General features: G+C 42.4%; 1 protein-coding gene across 2 annotated transcripts in view; it reads left to right on the plus strand.

The window, feature by feature from the left end:
* The first annotated feature begins 434 nt into the window (after positions 1 to 434).
* Positions 435 to 21,106, plus strand: part of CCBE1 (collagen and calcium binding EGF domains 1) — a 101,902-nt gene continuing 81,230 nt past the window's right edge. For both annotated transcript variants that reach the window (XM_037373701.1, XM_037373702.1), the window contains exons 1-2: positions 435 to 564; positions 699 to 779. In XM_037373701.1, coding sequence (XP_037229598.1) covers positions 464 to 564; positions 699 to 779 — 182 coding nt within the window. In that variant the 5' untranslated portion in view covers positions 435 to 463. The remainder of the gene's footprint in view (positions 565 to 698; positions 780 to 21,106) is intronic.

Below are 21,106 nucleotides of genomic sequence, written 5' to 3' on the forward strand. Positions count from 1 at the left end.
AACAGCCATCGCAGCAGAGATGCTTTGAACTGCTCTGCTCCTTTGGGAAAGAGATTTGAGATAAAGCCTATCTGGAAAGCATCAGTGATGGTGCACCGAGAGCCGCCGATCCCTGGGTTCGGACCTCTCCGTCACTTTCTGGCCCGCTCGCCCTGCGGCAGGCACCCCTCCTCTCCCCGGGCCGGGGGACCGGCAGGGGGCCGGGGGGCTTCGATGTCCCCTCACTCCCACCGCACATCTGCTGCGGCCCCGCCACATCTGGCCGCCGCCCCGCCTTGCCCCGCCCCGCCACGGGGCCGCATCTGCCGGCACATCTGGGCGGCCGCGGCCCCTCCCCGCGGGCACATCTGGCGGCCGCGGGGGGCGGCCCTCCGCCGGGGCGGGAGGAGCGGCGGGTCGGCGCAGCCCCGCTGCCGGCCGGGGCGGGCAGAGCCGGCGCGGCGCGCAGGGGAGAGGCGGCCCGATGGGGCGGCCGGCCGGCAGCCTGGCCCCGCTCCGGCTGCTGCTGCTGCTGGCGCTGGGGCACGCCTGGACCTACCGGGAGGAGCCACAGGACGGCGACAGGTGGGTGCCCCCCCGCCGCGGACCCCCGCGCTCCTGTTCCTGTGCGTTCCCCCCACACACTCCCATCCACTGCCGCTGCCTTCTTTTTTCTCCCTTTTTCTAATAACCCGCCCCCCCCCCCCCCCGCCTTGCAGGGAGGTGTGCTCCGAGAACAAAATCGCCACCACCCGGTATCCCTGCCTGAAGCCCACGGGCGAGCTCACCACCTGCTTCAGGTGAGCGCCGCGGCCGCGGGGGCGGGGGGCGGGGGGTTGGCGGCAGCGGGGGGGGGGCACCAGCCGTCCCGGGAGGGGGTGCGGGGACACATGCGTGTTGGTGGCCGGCGTGCTGTGGCATCTGTTCGCCTCCCCCGTGCCCTGCGCTAAGCCACCCCGGCACGTCTGCCACCCCGCGCACTGGGGAGCGGGTAACTTGGTCACATCCCTCCGGCGTTCGGCATCTCCCTTGGCAAGTCCTGCGGTTGCCCCGGTGAAAGGTTTTAGTAACTCGCTGCAAATGTCACCTCAAAGGCATCGCTGGAGAAGGCGCATGTGGCTTTGCTTGTCGTATCCTGGCCATCGGTCACTGGTAGAGTGAGAGGGGCTTCTGCTGACCTGGGTGTCTGGGGGGGTGCGTTGGAGCTATAGCTGCATCAGTTGCGGGGTGATGCGTGAGATCAGCTGGACTCATGTCGCCCGAAAGACATTTACATTTAGGTAGATGAATCATACCCTCAGAATGAGTAACTTCTTCAGCAAGCAGCTCTGGGGGAGACTTCGGCAGAGTCCAATCAAATTAAGTAAAATGAATCAGACCCTGAGTTTTCATTTTTCAGCTGTGTATTTGAGAAACATCTGTTTTTCAGAAGATTTTTTAAAGCTGTTTCAATGATGACAAATGTCTAGAACAGTCAATGGTACATGTGCTTTTGGAGAAATACATACAAAGTATGAGCACACACATATCGTTTTACTGATGTCCCCAGATTAGTCCCATCCCCACAGATGAGACGTCTCATCTGTGAAAACTGCTTCTTCTGAGAGGTTACTTTGTGGAAGTGACTGTGCTCTGCCTGCCTGTGTATGCCTGTGTATGGCAGGGAGCCACTGATGTATACCAAAAATACAATAAAGCACATTAATGCTTGTGAAAAGTTTTCACAGAGATTGTTCATTTCTTCCCTGAGTGTTTTTTTTGGGGCATAATTACCAGAGAGCTGCAGGCACATGGTGCAGCATTGTCCCTTGCTCACATGCTTGGGGCTGATGCGTGCCCTCCAGCAGCCACAGCCACCTGGGAAGCTGTCATGCCACCGCCCAGTTCTCAGCAGCATTATCCTTACAGCCCCTGGGAAGAGCTCTGGGGGGATTGGAGACCACCCTTCCCTGCTTCCCTTACATTCTCTCTCCTCTCCCTGTGAAGGTGAGGCGCAGCCTGCTTATAAGTAGCTCTGCAGCACACAGCAGCACACAGCGCTTTTTGGAGACAGCCTATAGGTTTTGTAGGGAAGGAGAGTACTTGGTTGAACCTGCAGCATTTCTCTGGTTTGGGAGCAGAGCACTAGGGTGAACAAGGTTGTGCTGAGTTACTGGAGGAAAGAGCCAGAGCGTGAGCTGCATAAAGCAGCAGACACATGACCATCCTGCTAGTTACTGCATGTTCCAAAATCGGTCTGAGCAAAGTGGGTCTGCTTTGTATGTAATGGATGAGGACTTCATAGGCTCCACAGGCTGCTGTGGGCCACTGTGCAAAGAAAGCAGGACTCTGTCTAGTTTCCAAGCCCCACTTGTACTTTCTTTCATCCTTGCTGAGGTATTTCTGACCTTTGGGCTCTGGTTGTGCTGTGCCCTCCCTCCCTCCACAGCTCTCCCCCTGCACAATCCCAAGCAGAATTCACCATCCCAAACTAGCACAGACTGTGAAACAATGCAAATTGCTGCATTGCACTCTGAGCTGTTTTGGTTCATGTTTTCAAATCTTTTTTTTATCTATGACTGCTAAGCCTGCCTTGCTTTAACAAAAAAAAGGAAAACTTGGTTTCCATGTAGTCATGTATTTTCAAGGTCTAACCTTTAAGGTTGGGTGAGGAGGGCTCCATCCTCAACCCTGCAAGCTCTCTTTGGTGATGTCCGTATGCACAAGAGCAGGGCAGCATCTCTGAAATGGAGGCGTGTGGCTCAGCAGAGCAGCTCTGCATGGAGGAGATACCTGTGCTGGTGTGCCACTGGTCTTTCCCCTCAGAGGTATGCCATGCTCTGATGTGGACCAGCATCATCGTCCACCCATGATGGTGAACCTTAGAGAAAGGGCAACGTCGCCATTGCTCCTGCTAGCAAGGTGTGCTTCCAGCAGGCACATGGGATTAACCTTGGCAGGACACATTTTAATATAAGATTCTTTAATAACAGATGACAGAAAGTGCAAGTGTTGACTAATCCTGTGGTGTCTCGAGCTGGGTTTCATTTCACAGGACATTCAGGTACTTTAGGATTCAGTTTTCACACCTGGAAAGACAGCGAACATTTTAAAAACTTCAGCTGGACAGAAACTCAGCTGTGGCTTCAGGGAACTTACTCCAGGTTTCTGAGAAATTTGAGTTTGGTATTCTAATATTTATTCTTACAAAATTTCAATTTTTATCTTCCTAGACAGCTTTTTCACATTATTTCATAATTATGAATAATATAGTAATTTATATACATTGCTGAGGTAGTTTAAAAGGGTAGTTAATATCAGCTGTTATTCACTATTAGCATACACACCTAATTTCTTTTCTAGGTCAAAGTACATTTTGTATAGAAATTTAACAAACCTACAGAAAATTTGCCTCATGTTGTAACACGTCAGATGTAAGGCAACATGCACCCTTCAAATTATCTGCTGTGCAATTAGTTAAATAAAAAAAGTACATTTAATATCAGATGTCAACATTTCGAAGCAGAAGAATTTTTTCCAAAGCATGTGACCAAAAGCAATTTTATCCTTTTATTCCTCCTGCTAGAATTTTTCATGAAAATCAGCATGTTTGCAGAGAAGTTCAATAAAAATAGCATCTTCTAATAAAAAAAATTATTTCTTAAAAAAAAAAAATTAACCAGATTTATTCATGAATAAAGATGAGCCAAATGGAGGGCCAAGCCAAAAGTGGGGCCAAGCGCTGAAAATATATTGACATTTTTCCCTGTGGTCATAGCAACCTTGTACATAATTAGATGTATTTTTCCTTTTTGAATGTGTGCAGTCTGGCCCTTGGCTTAGTTTGATTTGTACTTTTTTAGACATTCTCTATATTTATTTTCATAAGTGTACAGAGGAACAGATGCAAAAAGCAGTGGGAGCTTGTGCAATATCTTTTCAGCGCAAATCTCTTTTAAACTCTTGTATGTAACTGCACAAAGTACCCAGTAGTAATGGCCCCATCATGTAGGTACAGAGAACAAGTTCTTCAGCTTTGTTGATAATGTAATAATCCAATAAGACTGAATTCATACTGTATGCAAGGTTCATCAAATTAGACGAAATTTGGGCAGCATGAGAATTTGAGGCCCCATTCACGTGTTACTGTCTTCTCCAGCAATTTGAACGTGATGTTAACCTGTTTCACTCTCAGATCAGCTTTTGAACAATCTGCTGCCATGTTAAATTACATGAATGTTGCTGCGGTTTTCTTCAGTGCATTTGTCTGTTATTGCCTGCATGTGACAATTCATCTTAGCAGCAGCTCTTTTCATTAAGGTCCTTCATTCACTGTCATTTTAAACAGTGCTACCATACATAGTTCCTGTGGTCCAGAAGGAAGAGCAGCATCTGGAATAGGCATCCCTGTGCCTTACCCTGATTATGTAGCTGTGTTCCAGTAAGGGGTTGGTAGGGGTAACGTCACTTCCAAGTTCAGGAGGCTCACATCTAATCTGCTACAATTTATTAACTGGGGTTGCTCCTTTTTAAAAAAACCAGCAAAACTTGATCACCTAATTATTGTATATTAGGAGAGCTAAGTATTAGTTAGAATTCAGTGAGTGTAGTGAAAATCATTCGGAAAGACAATATACAGACTTAACAGAAACATCTGCTAGTAGGAAGCTGTTTGCCCATCGCCAGTTGTAGGAAGATTCAAGCATGAAACAGATGGGAAAATGTGAATATTTGTATCCCAACTGTGCAAATCTCTTTCTCTACTAGACACTTAAATACTGTTGTAAATTGACTTGAAAGGAATAGTTTTGCTCCTTTTCAGAATTTTTTGATAAAAATAAAGGGCTAAATTAAGGAAACCGGCATGTGTTGGCAGATGAAAATTTAAACCTCAATCTGCATAGCCTGGGAAGGGTGTTTTTTTCCTTTTATTCAGCTGAAATTATTAGTCAGTTCCCTCTTAACTTGCAAATAAAATTGACTAAACTAGTTGATGAAACTGATTTCTTTGAACAAATAGGCTATTGACCTGGTGAGAGTAATTATCCACCCTTCTTTGACATCATGGTGAGCACTCTCTATTTCCTGCATTTTTTGCTGAAAATGAAGTGTGCAAGTTTGTCAAGGAAACATATGATACCCTAAATCTGTGTGTGTAGCGATGGAAGCTGCGACTGCCCCTTCCTTCTGTGGGACCAGGGAGGTAGTAGGAGGTTTAGAATAAGAGTGCTTGGAAGAACAGTCCTAGCTAATGATGGTGAAACCTTTGTAAAGATGAGGCAAATCTTTATATATCTGCAAATAAGCCCCATTTTGTGGAGCTTAAATCTCAGTTTAGCACTTAATCAGTAACTTTTTCTGTAGTATTTCGCAAGCGAAGGTTTTTTAAATAGGATGAATGGTTTCAATGTAGGTTGTCAGCTTCCTCATCTGATAATTAGCAGCTACAAGTATTTTACAGAAGCCCTCCCTTCATTTCAGGTTTTAAATTTTGCTGGGAAAGACTGTGCTACGCTTCATAACAAAAAGACAATTCAGATGTGTTGCAGAAGAGAATGTGTGTATACTTAACACCCTACATAATTCTGATGGTAACCAGAGATTGCATGCCTTAAAAAGCATTTCTTTTTACTGTCTTGAATGTTGATATTGCTGGTGGAGCCTACTATTTTAATAGACTGTATCATTTTGCACGTTTTTAAAACATAAAAGTAATCACAAGTAAGTTGGATTGTACCTGTTTCATAAAGAGCAGCACTTTCGCTAATATGCCCTTGGGGACCACATGCAATTCCTGGTTCCCAGATACTCAAGGCGCATGTTACGGAGCTTTCCAACAGGAAAATAATTGCTGTGCACAATTTTGAAGCTTTCAGCTGGAGTAAGCAAGGATGACATTTTGACATCTTAGAACTGTTCTTTTTAGATATTTTTTTATTGTTGCTGTTATGTTTTCTCTCTGAAGTTTTGCTGACCATTTCAATTTTAATAGAATTGAAAGAGTCCCAATTGATGTATTGATATAACAGTAAAACCAAAAAAATATCTGATTAGAGCAAAGTACTGCTTAATCTCCAGTTATCTTGCAGGTAAATGCAATCCATGGTGGAATATTGTTGAAAATTTAAGAAAGTGTATGATTTTGAATTTTGTTTTGGTTTTAGAAGACTAAACATACACAAAGTCTGTAATTCCCCATCTGCAAGAGTTTCTTTACACTTCAGTAAACGAACAATTCTTCTTTGCACATAGTTCAGTGGTGAAGTGCCACGAGCTGCTAACTGTACATCACTCAGGGTACCATCAGCACCTGAAATATGCCCATGTATACTGTGAGCGCTACTGAAAAGAGCTGCAGCAGCATCACTTGGTGATTGGATTGAAAATAAGGTGTGTCAGAAATTCTTAGTTTACTTATTCTACAAAGAAGCCTGTGAATATGCATATGCTATTGGGGCTTTTGAACTCCGTATCAAACCATCATCATGAAAACAATGTGTTGAGCAGCTCTGCAATGTGAAGGAGTGCTGCTCTGCAAGTCTCACTAGTACTAATTCTATTAATTCATTCACTACTGTGGTGTTTGTGAAGAGATGCAACAACATTCCCCTAGTTAAAAAGCTTTTGTTGTCTGTTTTATACATAAATTTAAAAAAAATCTCCCTGGAAATTGTCACCACATGCAGACTTTTGTACGTACAAATAAATAAGATTCTGCTTCAGTACATTACTTTTTTACAAAACAGTATATGCTACAATGATGGTAAGACATTTTCCCCAGCTTTCCTAGAATTTTTTGCTTTGAAAGCAGCACTTCTAAGCATCATGGTTCTGATTGCAGTCAGTCCTTTGATTCAATTTCCTTTGCTGTGATTGCCAAGGGAACAGATTGCTCCCAGTTACTGAGACACATTGTGAGTATCTGCCTGTTAAGAGTAACACAAGTGCCATGTGTCTTAGGTTTCTGTGCTGTATTTGGGTGGCCTTGACTTTCTGGGTCACTTTGCTGTCTCAGGTGCTGAGGCTCTTAGCTCTTACCGAATTTTGGTGAGGTTAGGGACACTCGAGATCTCAGGAAATGTGGATGCTGCTGGCTGGAGCAAAGCCTCCGGCAGCAAAACATGGTGCTGCTGTCGGTTTACCGTGCAGTGTCTCCTCTGTACAGCCAGTTCACTCCAAAATGAACCAATATAATTAATGATCTCTCAGAACACTGCATGATTACTGCGGGTGGTGCACTGAGGTAGGATGTGCTACAATTAAAGGATGAGATCTGGTAAATGGTTGTTCATGTAGTCCAGAAGTTTTTGAAGTTCAGATCAAAGCAGTTTGGAGAATTATAAAAATCGCAAACGAAGAGCTTTATGATAAGTGCCCTCCTTGGTGGTTTGATCAATAATGAAATCCAGGTGCATTGTATTACGGTTTTCATCTACAGAATATAGGGTTAAATATGAACTGACTTTCCTGGGCACATCGTCTAGCTCAGAGACTCCAGACAAACAAAATAGTAGCCCCAGGGCCTCCCATGGCTGATACGAAATATGTAATAAAAATAGGCCACCAAAGGGAATATGACTTTTGCAATTATCCTAAGTATTGTATATGCTCCCTAAGGTCAGGCTGCTTTGTCCTTAAAAAAGTGATTGCAGTCTCTCTTGCTAACAGCAGGACATTATTAATACTTGTATTACCGCTCCCATTGTGATAGACACCCATCAAGCTGGGCTGTTCTGTACTGACTGCAGTCCAGATAGGCAAGACAGAAAAAGCTGGAATGGAAGGACAAACATATGGAGCAGCAAGGAAGAGAAAGAAAAAAAAAAAAAAATCCAACCCCAGGGGCATGGAGCAGGCAGAAAAAAAAAAAGAATTAATATAGACATAAAAAGAGAAAAATCACATCTTGATGGTGGTTTGTGTGACAGATATGTGTATGGTGGAAGGGAGGTAATCACTCCCCAAAGAAGTATAATTTAAATGCTTCCAGGCTTCTATTTAAGTACAACCCAGGGGAAAAAAAACACCAACCAAACATCAGCCAAAACCAAATGAAAACATACACACATGAATCCGGGGGATGATGCCTGTTCTCCCAACTAGACTTGGAGCTAAGCAACAGGAGCTGATGCACCTTCTCTTGACAGCCTGTCCCCTTCTTTCCTTCCTCAGTTTGGAAAATTTCTGTCCTGGTCTGTAAAGCATGGGTCTGTGTGGGAGCAGGAGGAACACCTCACAGGCAGACATTTAAATTGTTCAGTCTTTGATCAGTTCAGAATGCTTTTGTTCATTGTTATTGCACAGAATTATTGTGAGGTAGTTGAACACAGAATATTTAAACTACACTTGGAAAAATAGTTTGAGCTTGCTAGACGTCCCAGATAAGATGGGATTGCCCATATTCTGCTGTGAAAGCCATTGCCTAGTACAAAGAGCACGAGGGCAACAGGTTTTCTGAGCCTTCTGCTATGCTTGCCTGGTTTTCTGTCCTTGCATGCCCGGGGGAGCACTGTGCGAGATACCTGGTGTGGCCCGTACCGCTGATTTGCAGATGTGCAGAGACACCGTACCTGGGATATACCAGATTTCAGGTTGCACTCACTCTTGTGCAATGCAGGCCATTTGGGGCCCGTGCGATTTTGGGTTTCATTGAGATTGTGCTGAATTGTCACAACTTGAAGTTTAATCTTTTATTTGTGTCTCCACGGCAGTGCCCTGAGTCCTGAGATGACTTTTCTTTCAATGTGTGAGTTGCTGCTGAGGTTCAATACCAATGTCACTTCAGCTGGAGCTGCTGGCAATGGCAGAGGGCTTGCTCTGGGCTATATCAGTGACAAGGAGAATGTCGGCCCTGGAGACCTTCGTGTGTGTGGCTTACGTCTCCTATGGACCCATATGGGGCACTCCAGGATTCCGCTGTTTAAAGTTCGTGCTTAACTAAGAGGCTGAGACTTGTGCCTACCATCCAAATATCCAGAGCTGACTTTGATCTACAGTAAAAAAACTTCTGACACATTCTACTCCAGATTTTTTTTCTCTCTGTGGCCCATTTTCTGTTTGCTCAGCTTCAGTTTTCAGACTAATGGTGGCTTCTTTGGTAAACTAACAGTAGCAAATGTCACTGTACTGCTCTACTTTGCCATTTCTTCCAATTATAATTGGAATGTTGTTCCAATTATAAGCAGAAACAATGGAGAGCAGAATCCATACAGTGCTGACTCATTTTCTTCTTGGCCTCAGAAAAGAAAGCAATTTGGTTGCATCTCCTTGAGGGTAGCTCTGTTTAACGGTTGAAGAGAAAAACAATTTCAGTTGCAGACAGTAATCTCAGAGCTTAGTTGTGTTTGGAAAATGCTTCTTGCTTAAAAAGTGTTTTCCATCATGTTGTGTTGATTTCATTGTTGATCCTGGTTCAAAAAATGGAAGTACAAGACTGTATAGTATTTTGTATACATCCAGCTATTAAAAACATGTACTTCAGGGTTTTTTTTTAAACTTAAGTTCTAACCACATCCATTGTAATTGATGGTCTGTGCTGCAATTTACATAAGGTGAAATACACAGTGATTATATTCACTATATTAATATTAGCAGCCATTCAGTACGAAATGCACATCAAACAATTTTTCTCCCTCCTTTTCAAATGGGCTGGGAGCTAAAACAGTGCATACACAATATTTTAAGTGGGAAAGAGGCAAAATCAAAGCTATAATCTGAATTTTAAAATTGATTGCTCTTGGAGAATGAATAGGCTTATTATAAGTCAAAGGCAAATTATACTAGGGAGGGTTTGAAGAAATGTAGGACAATAATCATATGGGCTAGCAAGTGTATGACGATAGTCTTGCTATGGAGAAATCAGTGGTGCATAGCTTCTGATGTAAAACAGCAGTGCTCATGATGGCTTCACAGGCTGATTACCCTCCCTTGGGGGGGAAGGGTGACCCCCTAATTCTCCATAGCAAGTCATGTAAGTCCAAGAAGTTAGATGGTACAGTTGGCAAAATGGATGAAGAACATGTAATATTATCACAGTATTTCACAAGTAATGGGTGAATGCTGAAAATTCAGAGATTTGTGAAAACACACCAAAAAAAGTATGCTCAGAATTCCTTTTATGAGATAGAGGAAATAACTTTATTGGATGCATTATTTCGTTGTAAATAACTTCCTGCCCAGAGCTCCAGTGCCTCAGTGGAATGTTAATATCTCTGTGATCACATTCAACACATTTAATATATGTTGTGAATCTGACATCTTGCCTGTTCAACAAGATGTTATTATCATACTCAATTTTCATGATAGAGTTTATTATCATAGCTGCACCAAAAAAGCTATTTCGTTTCCTAAATACTGCTCTCTGGAATTCTGACAAAACCCCTTAGTTTAGAGATTATTGCCTTTGAGAGTTCAAATGAGTTATAACTCAGACAAAAATAGCCAAAGGGAAAATTATTTAATCTTTATAATAGCATCTGTGGGGAGAGGAAAAAAAAAAAAGTGAAAATGGGGTTGAGGGTCTTTGGTAGATCTTAGTGGTTGAGAAGTGGGGAGTGAGAGACTTGAGGGACCAGGGGTCACCGGGGCTACTGTTTGGTAAACGCTTGATCCTCCTGAGGATGCATGCTTTTAACTGCAGCTTCCAAATGCTGGAGCGAGCAGCAGTGGCAGACAGACAACCTGGCAGTCTAGGCTGACCTCTGCCCGCTTGCTTGGAAATCTGTAGCATGATGAACCCAGACGTGGTTGGGCTGTTGGTCTGCACGATGGCCCAGACAGGCTACGGGCAGGCATTGGCTCAGACTGTGACTCTCGTGGTGCCTCAGGTGCTGGCTTCTCAATATATTACATAGTATGCCGTGTATATGGAAAATAGTATATTTGATTAGGCAGATGTAGAAGAGTTGGTTTGATGTATATTTGGATTTTTCAAGCTCCTTAGGTTGTTTTGTTTTGTTTTATTTTTCCTGAGGAAAGTGTATGTCTACTCCACTGGACTTCCTAATGCCTGGAGGCTACAAATGCATGTCCAGAGAGCAGTTGGTGAAAATGCTTTACATTTCAAAATTGAGAGATGAGGAGCCTATAGCAAACGGGTCATTGATTTCTTTTTTGGAAAAACTCTCATGTCAAGCTTTTGAAATGTTAAAACGAAGAAGCACCAAATGGAATGTGATTAAAAATGGAGAACGTGGGGTACATTTTTATTCTACCTTGTCCTGCTTGCCTCGTAGCTTGTCTAATAGCAAAACAGAAGGTACTAAAACTGTTACTTCTGAGCATGTTTCCCTGCTGCTCCCACCCTTCAGTTCCCCGCATTTCTTTCTTCCAGACAAAACCCAGTAAATTAGGGATGAGGGTGGGAAGCAGGGGACAACCTGACACTTCCCAGTTCTCAGACATTTTGGAGTCTGCTTTGGGAGTCCAGGCTCAGTCAGCTCTCTCTGTATACGGTCAACGGGGAGAAAGGGAAAGAGCTAACCTCCAGGCTAAGCTGACATGTGTTATTTCCCCTTAGTTTTAAAACTTTTTAAAGAGAAATGAAAATTTTGCTGTGGCACACCTTGAGTGAAGAACTTCACCCACAGAAGTTTTATAAAGAGAAACCTGTATTCCTGGCATCTCCTCTCTGGATTCAAGTTAGATTCAAAATCCATTCAAACCTTCTCCTTGTATCTGATCTTAAATTAGGTCCTTTTCCTGCAGAAATTTCTCTGTGTGGCACAGGAGCTCAAGAAGACTACGAGGCATACATGACTGTGTTGGCAGGACTGGTGCCTACTTGATTATTCTTAGAAGCTCACCCACATTCGAGGATGGCTTTTTTGGTCCCCTGCATAAGCACTAAAGATGCTGTATGAAAATATTTGCAGAGGGTTGCATTTCCATAGCCCTGCTGACTTCCCTGGACCTTTACCAAGTGCATCAGTTTGGGAATTATTCTTTATAATTCTTCTTAGCGTTCCATGTAAGAAAGAACGCAAAACGTTTTTTGAAGCAGATTGAATGTGTCTTACCAATGAAGCCAGTTCTCTGCTTGACTTTCCAAGCTGAGTTTATTGGCCAGAGTATTGTTTGTGCTGTTTGTTGTCCTCACGTTGACCCGTATTTGAGTTGCAGTTTTATTGAGCGTGCCTGGAAGGGTCCCTGACAGTGCCCCTCCAGATTTACATCAGTGGGAGCACTGTGATCCTGGGAGGCAATGTTGTTTAACCTTAGGATGGGCTTGCCAGGAGTTGAGTTGTAGTTCTAGATCCTGGGCTTAATTTCTGTGCTCCTCAAGGAGCTGTATCATGTTAAATTCTGCCTTCAGTTACCCACTAAGGTTTACTATGGTCGTTATTGGCTTCTTCTCTAGCTATAAAGTGGAGGGAAAAGCCTAATTTATGCCTTACAGGAAAAAGAAATTGATAGCTTATGCTGAAGATGTAGTGCTCCTCTTATAGCCAAGAAGGTCGCTGTAAATCGAATCTTCAAATAACTTGCTGGGCTTTATTTACTTATGGTGGTTTGCTGTCATTCCAGTTCAACAAAATGCTACTGTACAAGATAAGAAAAAATGCGCCTTTTAAAAAATATATTTTTTCATATCCACCAAGAGATAAATTAGATTTTTGTGATGTTTTCTTATGTTGCAAAAATATCCAGAGTATTTCCACAGTGGGAGTAAGCTAATGGTACATCACTGGAACATCTCCAGTGAAAATAGCTGTGGCAGAATGAAAAGAGCAGCAGAAAACAAGTAGTCAGGAGCAAGAATGGCTAATATGTACACATATATTTATTTACACATCCTTGTTTGCAATATGGACTGCTGGGTATTTTTAAGTACCAGGAAAAAGAAACTTCAAACATTTTCATTGACCTTACAGGCATTGCGTTTATAAGTTGTTCCAATGAAAAGAAAAATGTTCCAAGAAATTTTCCTTAAGGACTTGACAAAGTTTTAATGTAGGAGAAATATATCTTCAGGATGGAAATAGGAAACTTTCCTATGTTCATATTCTTAACTGCGCATTAGGGCCGAAGATCCTGGCTGTATTCTGTATTGTCCAATTTGTTGCTTTGCTCTGTAGGGCTTCTCTTTTGGAAGAAAGAACCAAACAAATATAGCAATCCTTTAATTAAATGCCATCATGACCTTTCTTCTTGGAAACACAATAGCCCAGAGGATGAAAAATTACAGAAGTGTTTATGACTGAAATCCAGTCTCAGTTGTGAGAAGATTAACTGTTTCAAAAGATTGAGTATCCTGCCTGCTACGATGGGATACACATAGAAAAAAAGCTGCAAAGCAGCATCAGAGAACTGGAAAAGTCTATGTAAAGTCTTTCTCTCAAGGCACATGATTGGTATTTATGGGAAATGCTTGAGAACTTGAGTTTCAGAAGTGGTCCTAATCAAATGGTAACATCCCTGATTGCCCTGTTAGCTAAATGGGGCTGCTGTGGGGAAGACCTGGACCACGAATCCCTACATCATACCAAGCTACCTGGTGATAATGGCAGAGAGAAGCAGAAGCTTCCAGTGTCAAATGAGTGATACGCAGCTGGACAGCGAAATCTAAATTAAAAGCTACTTTACTCTTTTGGGGTTTTTTGTTTGTTTGTTCGGTAGGTAGGAAAACTTTAGCTCTTAGGACCATTTATAAAGCATTAAAAAAAAGTCTGATTATGAGGAAGGCTTCTTTAGAGGAGCAGGTTCTTGATGAATACAAAAGTAGATGCTAGCTTCTGTTAGAAATAGTGCTTTATTTTTAAAATGGCTAAACTGCAGACTAAATACTTTCAAGTTTTTCTTTGTTACTGGAGGGAAAATTAAGTTGTTGAGAGTCTTTGAATATACTTTTCCATCTTTTACCTTGTAGCAGGAAGATGATCTCTCTTTGGAAGACTCCCTGAAAGCTTTCATGATATCTTTATGAAGTGTAACTGTTAGTTTCTTGGAGGGAATAACATTTTTTTTTTGATCCCTTCTTACTGAAGCCTGAGTTTTACAAGTAAATGCAAGATATTTTTTTATTATTATTTGACAACATGTAAAAATAACAAGACACATACAGCATGGCGGCTTATTTGCCTGCTTTACTTGGACTAAATGCACTATCTTTAAAAGACTTTGAGAGGCACAGGCACCTACTGTTTTTTGTTTGCATTGTTTACAGTAAGCCTTTATTACTTCTGTTTACAAAATCTTTTTTTTATTATTTCCTTTTTAGAAAGTAAATTTTCCACAATATACTTTTCTGTTAAATGCTCCAAGGTAGTTCATAGGCTACAGTTGGATAGTCAGCCATTCCCTTCTTAAAGTCCATGTTTAGAAGGAGGATTAACCACAAAGCCCTTAATTTTTCCTTTTACAGCATATAGCTGAAAATCACAACAAAAGGAATTTATTTATAAATATAGCATCTTAGCTGTTGAAGTTAGGAAGGTTCTGGAAATGTCTTAGCTGTCTGTAATGGCAGAGCGTGAATTATCTTGGAATCAGTTTAGGTTGAGATATGACAGCATGTACACATAAAAATGCTACATAAATTACCGTCTCATCCCAGACAGCAAGAATACCTTGTGTTTGTTTTCTTGTGAACAAAAAAGTTAGCTAGAGGCAAAACCTGTTCTGCAGCATCAGTGCAAACTGGATGTAGCACCATTGTCTCTGATTGAGCTTCTCTAGATTTATGCTGCTTTAAGTGATGATGAAAATGAGATTTAGCGCCTGGAATTCAGCTTTTGTGAAACGTCTCCCAGTTCCCTTCAGGATGAAGTAATTTGATTGTATTTTACAAAAATCCATCTAACTCAGAAGTTGTTGCACATGACCAATTAAGTTCTGGGGTTTTAGCACTTTCCTGTCTCACCATTGATTTTTTTACAGTTATTTTTGATTCTGGGTAATATAGGATTATAAAAAAACACAAACTCAACAAACAAACAACAAAACCCAACTTGTTTATTGCATAATTTGTTTATATTGTCAGCAGTTCTTGGCTGCTTGTAAATAAATAAATAAAAGATGTACAGTTCTTTAAAATGTTGGAAATTTTCAGTGGACTGGTGTACCTTCACTAAAAACTATAAGCAGGCCTTTGTTTTTATAGGCCTGTCATGTCAAGATCAGCATAAATTTATTCTCAGCCCCGTGATGCCCTGAGGGACAGATGGTCAAACCATTTGGATGCTTCACTACATCGATTTTGATAGGAGTTAAATGCCTACATATCATCTGAGGACCTGTGCCCAAGTAGAGGGTATATGGAATAAAAGATTAATAAGGATCAATTAATTCCTGTGTGTGGTAGCACTTTGTAACTTAATGACATGAGATTACATTCTCATTTTAGAATATGAGCAAGTCTGTGTTCAGTATCTTTGACAAGGCAATTAGCCTGGTGCTCTGCATTCCCTCACCCTCAGATCACTCTCCCAGTTCTCTGAATTCTCCTGTGTTTATCAGTATCTCTGAACTGCAGAGAGCAGAAAAGACGCTTAATTTTAAGGTTATGTATGCTGCTTCCAAATGCCAATGTAGAACATACTCTCTCTTTTCCCTCGTTAATTATCCAAGAATCTCAGCAATGGTTTTGATTACAGGGCTGCATTTTTTTCCTTCCTAGATGTGTGACTTTTAACTCATGCAGTTCTGTACAGATAGCTGCAAAGTTGCCTCAAAGTTTTATTTTGTATTTGATTGCAAATAGATTAACTTTCTTAAACAGTGCTGCAAGTAAGCAGAGAGATGGAAAACACTTCAGCTTTATCAGGAGTCTGGGGAGAATGTGTAAGTCTGCCAAAGCAGGAACCGGGAATGCCTGGCAGGTAGAAGCCCCACCAGCACGAGGGCATGGCAGGATTACACTGTCCTCCTCACAGCTCATCATACTGTGCTGTCTGACATGGTACCATGGGGTGAGCCTGAGAGGAAATTAAAGACATTAATCTGATCACAAATGTAAAGATGCACATATTTTGAATGGAAAATTGGAATTGGAAATGCAGAGGTGCAGGATGAGCATCCTTGAAACCCCCAATCTGCCAAGGTGGTAAAGAGCAAAAAGCTCATTAACTTGAACAAATAAGCTGAAAATGGTGTCTTTTAGACCTGTGGGCTTCTTGCTAGGATTCAGAGAGAAAGTTGAGGCAGGGTTTCCTCTGGGGCATCCAGAACCATGAGGAGTTGCTCTGAAAGGCCCCTCGTTCAGTCATCTGAGAAGAGCCAAGGGGTGTGCATCTTGGTGGAGAAAACTCTGCATTTTCTGTCCACTTTAGAGATGTCACTCCAGTCAGACTTGCTCCAGTGTTTTCCCAGAGGAATATGTGCATTTGCTGGAATGTTTGTGCTTTCCTAATGCCCTTGCTTGGTGGATCATCTCCTCTGGTACTTAGATGTTTGGGAATGAGAGAAAATAAATAGTGATCAAAACTTGGCAGGAATTGATCCCCAACAGGGATTACCTAAACTCTTTGCTGTTCCATGTATTATTTAAAGAGGCAGCTTGTCACAGATAAAATAAGTTTATCTGGCCCAGTGGGAGTATTGGGGCAATTGCCTGTATCAGGAGATGATGCTGGAAGTGAGAGGCTCATCAGCTGGCCAAGGCACAGAAGGAAAAGTCTGTTTATAGGACAACCAGGAACTGGAAATGACAAAGGTTAGTGTGGTGCCACGGCATATACAGTGAAGTATTTTCAGTAAGGGTGAGAAAATTTTAATACTACTGTGCAAACCCATGGTGAGACCTCAGCTCAAATAGCCGGTGCATTTCTGGTTGTTAACTTGCAAGGACAAGGAGTCACACCTGGGACAAGGCTTTCAGAAACAGGGACAGCCCATGTGCTGGGAAGAGGGAAGCCATTTAGAGATGGAAAGAAGCAACATCCCTCTTGGAAGGGTACAAGCCAGTCCTGGTTTAAAAGTTATATAGCTATTTGAGTGATGTTAAGTACCAAGCTTTAAGACATTGGTCTTGTTAGGGTGTAGTGCCATATTAATGTGAAAATCAGCTTTTGGATTTGGAACTGGGAATTCTGGACATGGTGATGGGCCTTGCAGGCATTCTATATGCAAGCACCTAACCAGGAGAAGTTGTCTTCCCTCTGTTGCATAGCTCAGATGCTTTCACTAGCTTGCAAAACTGTGTGCAGAGTAATTTTCTTCCTTATGTTTGTCATGTAACCAACTGTCTAGTTGGCTAAGCTGAGCCGGTTCATTCCTAGCCTGTGTGGGAGGTGCTAGTGCCACCCTCACATCTAACAAACCATCACCCCCCAGGCTGTGGTCATGTTTACTCCAGCATGGAGGTGTTTAGGGTCAGCACAGGTGGGCTGTTAGGGACACCAGCTCTACCCCTTACACTTGCAGTAGTGCCTGTGGTTTTACCACTGACGACTTCTGCAGGCTGCAAATCCTCTGTCTCACAAATCACGATCTGGTGCTGTAGCATTGGGTGCTCCTTCCTCTCCAGTGTTTTGGCTGGCCTTCTGGCTTTGTTATTGAAAGTGGTGAACGTGGGAAATCTTATCTCTTGTCTGAATGACTTCCATAGCTGTGCTCAACATCCTGTGATGGTGCTGTCTCTTTATGAATGTCTCCCTTGTCATTGTTAACATGGAACAAATAGCCCTGGAAACAAACAAACCAAGGAAATATAGAAAATATTTGCTATAAAACAGAATTGTGTTTAAATTGAAGGTCTTCCCAAGGAGCTTACTAATACACATTTAGAGCAGAGCGTGCTTTGTCTGGCCCTGAATGTTGACTTTTCCTTCTGAATCCTAGTGGGATAATGTTTTGCATTTTTTTAAAATGTCCAGCTCTCTTTCATGGACCTAAATGATGGTAAGTCTTTTGTACAGAATAATTCAAAAACTGAAATGGACTTAGAATCTTAATGTGATGACTGTGCACGAATTCTTGAAAAATTAGATTTTTAATTAGTTAACAGTGTTTTATTGTAGTCATTTCTGAAGGTGAAGTGTTTGAGTATGCTTTTCTCAGTACCTGACCACAGAACTGAGTGTCAGCCATATAGTATCCCCAGGGATACAGTTTTGGGTAATAGCCCATGATGTTGTTCAAAGAACAGAATTTCTGCCCCTTATGAAGTTGTTCCAAGTGGCAGTTTTGGGATTAAGTGTCTCAAGACACATGTAAAAAGAGAACTTTTTGTATGCATGCTGCCTGCTCAAATCTGATCCAGAGGCTGCTGGTATACAGGTTGGGATATTTCAGCTTTGCTTGCTTTCATTAGGAGAGTGAAGAGGTGGGTTGTCTCGTTTAGGTGACTTTCACAGATGCTTGTTACTGAATAGTAACAGAGCAAAGACTTGACCTGGAGGTTGACTCTCCACTGACCCTTAAAGTTGGAATAACTGAGAAAGCAGCAGTTGCCCCAATGAAAGCTTCAAAAGAGCTGAGGGCTGAGAAATGGGGGGTTGTTTCTTCTAAGAAGACCTGAACCGATGCCAGCAGAAAGCTGATACAGGAGCAACAGGAGAGATATTATCTCCCCAACAGACGTGACTGTGTTCCAGAGGCTGCAAGGTCAGACCCCGGGTTTGCTTAAGGCCACGTGAAAAGACAAAATACATCCTTTCTATACTACTGTAAACAGGGATCTGAAACAGGATAATTAGCATTATTAGAATGAGCTTTCTGCTTCATGGAACTTCTCCGTGTATTTCTCAGCCAAGAAGTACAGGCTTTGAAAAAATTATTTCCAAGTTTAAAATGACCCAACGGCCAGAAAGAGAGAGGCTATGGTTATACATTCCGCAGTGTGTAAAAATTGCTCAGTCTAGATGATTTTTAATCTAAGCAGGATCTTACTATGGAATGAGGATTTGCAGGATGCAGTCAAAGCAAACACATCCCAGCTATCCCCTTAACTTCCAACCGAATGTTTAGAGCTGTTTTCTCTTGACCTTCTGTATTTAAGGGTCATTACCACAAATACCAAATTTATTGGGGCAGATTCTGCCCTTATTATTTTTGAAGTCCTTGGGACTTGAGTGAAGGACAGCTCAACCATGAGTCATGGTGGTAGACCACCTTCAAAGGCATTGTGATCGTTTAATGGAAAGAAGCCCAAGCTTGCCAAATATTTGAGAGTTACCAACACACTTAGAGCTAGATACAGTCATAAACGGCTCTTTAGAAATAGCTGAAACACGAGCTGGTGACTAACTGCAAGGAGGGCTCCAGAGTACTGGGAGATAATTTCAGAGTAACGCAGCCACATGGGTACTCGATTTAGGCATGTATCACATCATGACAGTTCTGTGACTTTATATCTAAAACAAATAGAAAAACTAGTAAACAATGCCAATGGCTTTTTCCAGATCCTGGAAATTATTCTGTGTCAGTTTAACAACCTGACAAGTCTAAGGCCAGGAGGTAAAATGAGCTAGATGAAAAATTTTACAGAAGGGTAAACCAGTGGACTTTAGCTTGTGGGGTTTTTTTTGTTTGCACATTTAAAAAAAAAATAAAAATGGGATGCCGGCATGATGAAGTTACTTGCTGTGGGTCAATGTGCTCCGAAATGCAGTGTCGAACTAAACCAAATCCCATGCCTAAAGTCCCTGAGTCTTGACTGGGACTGACCCTGGAGCCTGTGGGGACATGAGCCAGCAGCAGCTGACACCTCAGTGCCACTGAGGAGCCAGGCCACCTTTTCAGATGGATCAGGTGGCTGGAAACACTTCCCACAGTTGTATCCTAGCTCATCCTCCAATTTTACTTTCCCCCCACCGCCCCGCCTTGCATTCTGTTTCCCAGTACAGAAATGCATATGAGAGTCTTGGGTTTTTTGTGGCATCTACCAAAGGAAGCCAGAAATAAGCCAAATATTTTTGCTTTAACTACTTGTTGCACACTGAGAGCAGTTGCTCTGTCTAGTTCAGAATTTGAAAATATAGTTCCAGTTCTAAAGCCAGTAGCTGTTTCTCATGCATCTCATTTTGACAGGGACCTCCAGAGGGGGAACAGCTCAGCAAAAATGGGTGGAGACCTCAAGAAACATTAACTTTCTTGGAAAAGTCTGAAATTACCAGATATTATGGGAGAATTGGAAGAACACAAATTATCTCTGATCTCTTGAGAGGTATCAGAAGTAAGGTTTTCTCAGGCAGTTTATGATCGCTCGTATCAACCAACTGAAATGAGAATCCAAACGTAAAATCAGGGCTGGGAAGCTCTTTGTTGAATTTGACAATCCCTGAATCCGTAATTTATACCTGGGTTACAAGGAGATGTGAAACAATATTTTAAGCTGTGACAGCTGTAAGCTTGCTGTAATTTTTAAGAAAAGACAAAGTGAGGAAAGAGCTGTAATTTTTGTGGGATTTAGGATCTCTGTTCCACTCGTCTTGAACATGATCTCAGCGCACGCAGTAGAATGCAATCAGCACAGGAAACCCTGTGCTCTAAATAGAAACTAGGTACATTTTCTTAAATCCCCAAGCAATGCAGGATTTGGAGGGAAAGAGATCACTCTGTTGCTAACTTGTATAAATATTGCTTTTTCCTCCAACAGAGATTTTTTTTACCATCTAGAACTGAGTCCATGTAAAAGATTTTTAGACATTCATATGGCATTTGTTCATGTGTTGAGTTGGTGGTTTGTTTTTTTTTTTTTCTCCAGACTAGGCTGGTATTTTTAATTTCTGTTACGTAGCGCTGGTGAAATAATGGAAGCACCACAGGGGCCCTGAGGACACAACTGGTGTTTCTTGTTCAGGGGAAGCCAGAGGAGCTGTAAATCCTGTAAGAGGGACGCTGTGAACACAGTAACTTGTCATCTGAGGAAAGCTGTCCCGAGCCTCCCTAAATACAACCTCTGGTCTGGGCATGCAGAGCCCACCCCTCGTCCCTACATCCTTCTGCATGTTTCCCATGGGGAGGTGCCATGGGCTGTTAGAGGGCGCAGTGGGGAATGGATGCATCTCGCTGAGGACGCTATTTTTTATTTCTTGGGCAAAAAGTCTAAACCATATCTATGCCTGGTAATAGCGGCCAGCTCCTGCTAGTATCAGTGTCTCCCATCAGCTGGTGTTAGAACTGGCTGGGTGGGGAAGATATGGGTAGGAGGTTGCGTTAAGTGCCGGCAAAGCCTTAACAGTGATCTGTTTTGAGGAACAACAGCGTA

This window comes from Falco rusticolus, chromosome Z, assembly GCF_015220075.1.
Source record: "Falco rusticolus isolate bFalRus1 chromosome Z, bFalRus1.pri, whole genome shotgun sequence".
Classification (NCBI taxonomy): Eukaryota; Metazoa; Chordata; class Aves; order Falconiformes; family Falconidae; genus Falco; species Falco rusticolus.